At 42.6% G+C, this 3172-nt stretch overlaps 1 protein-coding gene across 1 annotated transcript in view; it reads right to left on the reverse strand.

The window, feature by feature from the left end:
- The window catches only part of LOC136877934 (arylsulfatase B), a 289271-nt gene extending 287586 nt beyond the window's left edge, over window positions 1-1685 (reverse strand). The window contains exon 1 of the mRNA XM_068228776.1: window positions 1608-1685. Coding sequence (XP_068084877.1) covers window positions 1608-1610 — 3 coding nt within the window. The 5' untranslated portion in view covers window positions 1611-1685. The remainder of the gene's footprint in view (window positions 1-1607) is intronic.
- Between the last annotated feature and the right edge of the window lie 1487 nt (window positions 1686-3172).

Genomic DNA, 3172 nt, shown 5'->3' on the forward strand with positions numbered 1-3172 from the left:
AATGTATTGAACAGAATTAAGATATCTGTGAATTTCTGTGTGATTACGTTTGTAATTGCTATCTTACATGTCTTTTAGGGTAATATTTTAAGTTATATTTCGTAAATTTTGAATGAATTACCGAGTGACTCTACCGTAATTATCTTGCAATATATGTAATTTATTTCCGTAAGTTTCGTAATATTTCCTATGCATTTGATTGTAATTATTATGCTACACCATTTGTAAGCAATAGCAATTCGTTTGTTGTATTCAGGTATTCTTTTATTATTCCTCTTTTGTTATCGTGAAATGGATTGTTATTGTAATAAGCAAAGCAAATTCACCTCCGTACAGGCCATGAAGGCCCTTGGAGGAGTGGAAGGTAAAGGCTTCCACCATTGTTAACCTCGGCACGTGATGGGGTAGAGTGGTTAGCTCTACGCCCGGCCGCTTTTGCCCCCAGGAATTAACCTGGTACTCATTTTTGGCGTAGGCTGAGTGAACCTCAGGGTCATATGCACCTCCGGAAGTGGAAATCTCGTTTCTTAAATTTTACGACTTCCTGGCGGGGATTCGAACCCACGTCCTTCCGGGCGGACCGAGCACGACTTTACCGCCTCGGCCAGGTAACCCCTTTGTAATTAAAATGCTACACTATTATTAAGCAATAGCAATTCGTTTGTTGTTTTAGATTTTCTTTTTGTTATTCTTCCTCTATTCGAATATTGAAATTTCTTGTCCTCGTATAATTTCTCCTAATATCTTCTTTTCTTGTTTTCATGCTCTGTAGTTGTTTGTTGTTGAGTAATTTGTATTTTCATCTGCACTACCAAAAGCAGACATTGCGAACGGGAATCTACTCATTGCTAATATATTTCATCATCATCATTATCATCATCTGTTTACCCTCCAGGTTCGGCTTTTCCCTCGGACTCAGCGAGGGATCCCACCTCTACCGCCACAAGGGCAGTGTCCTGGAGCTTCAGACTCTTGGTCGGAGGATACAACTGGGGAGTATGACCAGTACCTCGCCCAGGCGGCCTCACCTGCTATGGTGAACAGGGGCCTTGTAGGGGGATGGGAAGATTGGAAGGGATAGGTAAGGATGAGGGAAGGAAGCGGCCGTGGCCTTAAGTCGCCTGGAGGTGAAGTGGGAAACCACGGAAAACCACTTCGAGGATGGCTGAGGTGGGAATGGAACCCACCTCTACTCAGTTGACCTCCCGAGGCTGAGTGGACCCCGTTCCAGCCCTCGTACCACTTTTCAAATTTCGTGGCAGAGCCGGGAATCGAACCCGGACCTCCGGGGGTGGCAGCTAATCACGCTAACCACTACACCACAGAGGCGGACGCAAATATATTTAGTCATATAAACATTCTAGGTTATTTAAAAATGCACACACCACTGCAGATACCATATTCATGCAGGATAGCAGCAATATTCCAGTACTACAGACACAGAACTGTTAACTTCGATGTAGCAATAACTACTCAATACAAGTAACATATACAATCGTGTAAGAAAAGTACAGGAGCGGCTGGCCTTTGTGGTCACCAGTTTGGAGGTCGAAGCCATGCCCCTGATGTACTCGTAGCCTAAGTGAAGTAGAAGTAGCAGCACTCACCATGTCGTCCGCCAGTATGATAATGATGTGCGGTTTGGCATGCGATCCGCTGGCCACAGCCACTAAGAGGCTCACTACACAAACACTCAACATGTTGCTCTGAACAAAAATGACGAGATCGTGGAAGATGGTAGAAAGGAAACCTCTTACAACTTGGTCAGTGCTGTTTATTCCTGTCAAACCCTGGGGTAGAGAGAGTGTAGGATGTCACAAGAGATGGTGGGAGTTGCGTTGTTTTATTTTGTACTATCTACTTGTTTACACCTGTGTACATTACCGGTCTTGAGGATCAAGAACCATTCAGTAGCCCCTCCCTTTCCATCTCGGATTGGCCAACTTACTCAAACCCATAACAACAGACTGGATTTCCTTAAAACTGAACAAATCGAACCTTCAGAGAAATAGGCACCATCGGCTGTCGCTTAACTTCGGGAGACCTGTGTCAATAGATTCACTGGTACGCAATGAACCCTTCTAACCTAACCTAACCTAACCTAACCTAACCTAACCCCATCTGACTACAGCCCTGAGGGCCTTGGCCTAGCAAGCGACCATAGCTCAGCTCGAAGGCCTGCAGATTACGAGGTGCGTGTGGCCAGCACGACGAATCCTCTCGGTCGTTATTCTTGGCTTCCTAGACCGGAGCCGCTATATCACCGTCAATAGTTCCTTAATTCTAATCACGTAGGCTGAGTGGACCTCGAACCAGCCCTCAGATCCAAGTAAAAATCTCTGACATGGCTGGAAATCTGACCAGGGGCCTCTGATGTATCCTTCTACTGTGCAAAATTCAAACATTCTAGTATATTTTAAAAGTGACATTAATTGACAGGACTTTAAGCACATTGCATTATTATTATTATTATTATTATTATTATTATTATTATTATTATTATTATTATTATTATTATACATACAGTACATCTTCATTATAGACGGTTATGCCTTTCAGCGTTCAGTCTGCAAGCTTTTGTGATTTTACTAAACTCCACCAATGTTGGTCTAAAAACAGACCGATGTAAAGATAGTTCCGTCCGGGAGCTGATTTCCTTCTTACAGAATACTGTCGATCGCAACTGCGAGCTTATTGCGTTAGCTTTACTACACCTTGGTTCAATCTCACTTACTATATTATCACATCCTAAATACTTGAAATTATCCACCTGTTTCAGCTTTGTATTACCAACCTAACGTTCAATTCTCTTAGGTTTCTTGCCTACTGACATCACTTTAGTCTTCGACAAGCTAATTTTCATACCATGCTCATTGCACCTATGTTCAAGTTCCAAAGATATTAGACTGCAGGCTTTCAGCAAAATCTGCCATTAAGACCAACTCGTCAGCATAGGTGAAACTGCTTACTACATTTCCACTTAACTGAATCCCTCCCTGTAACTTTATACATTTCAGCAGATGATCCATGTAATCTATGAACGACAAAGGTGAAGGAATACAGCATTGTCTGAAAACTGTAAGTACCATGAATCAAGAACTTATTTTACCATCAATTCCCACTGCAGCCCAATTGTCAACATAAATGCTTTTGATTTTGATAGTCTGCCCTT

Source organism: Anabrus simplex, chromosome 1, assembly GCF_040414725.1.
Source record: "Anabrus simplex isolate iqAnaSimp1 chromosome 1, ASM4041472v1, whole genome shotgun sequence".
In the NCBI taxonomy this organism is placed as follows: Eukaryota; Metazoa; Arthropoda; class Insecta; order Orthoptera; family Tettigoniidae; genus Anabrus; species Anabrus simplex.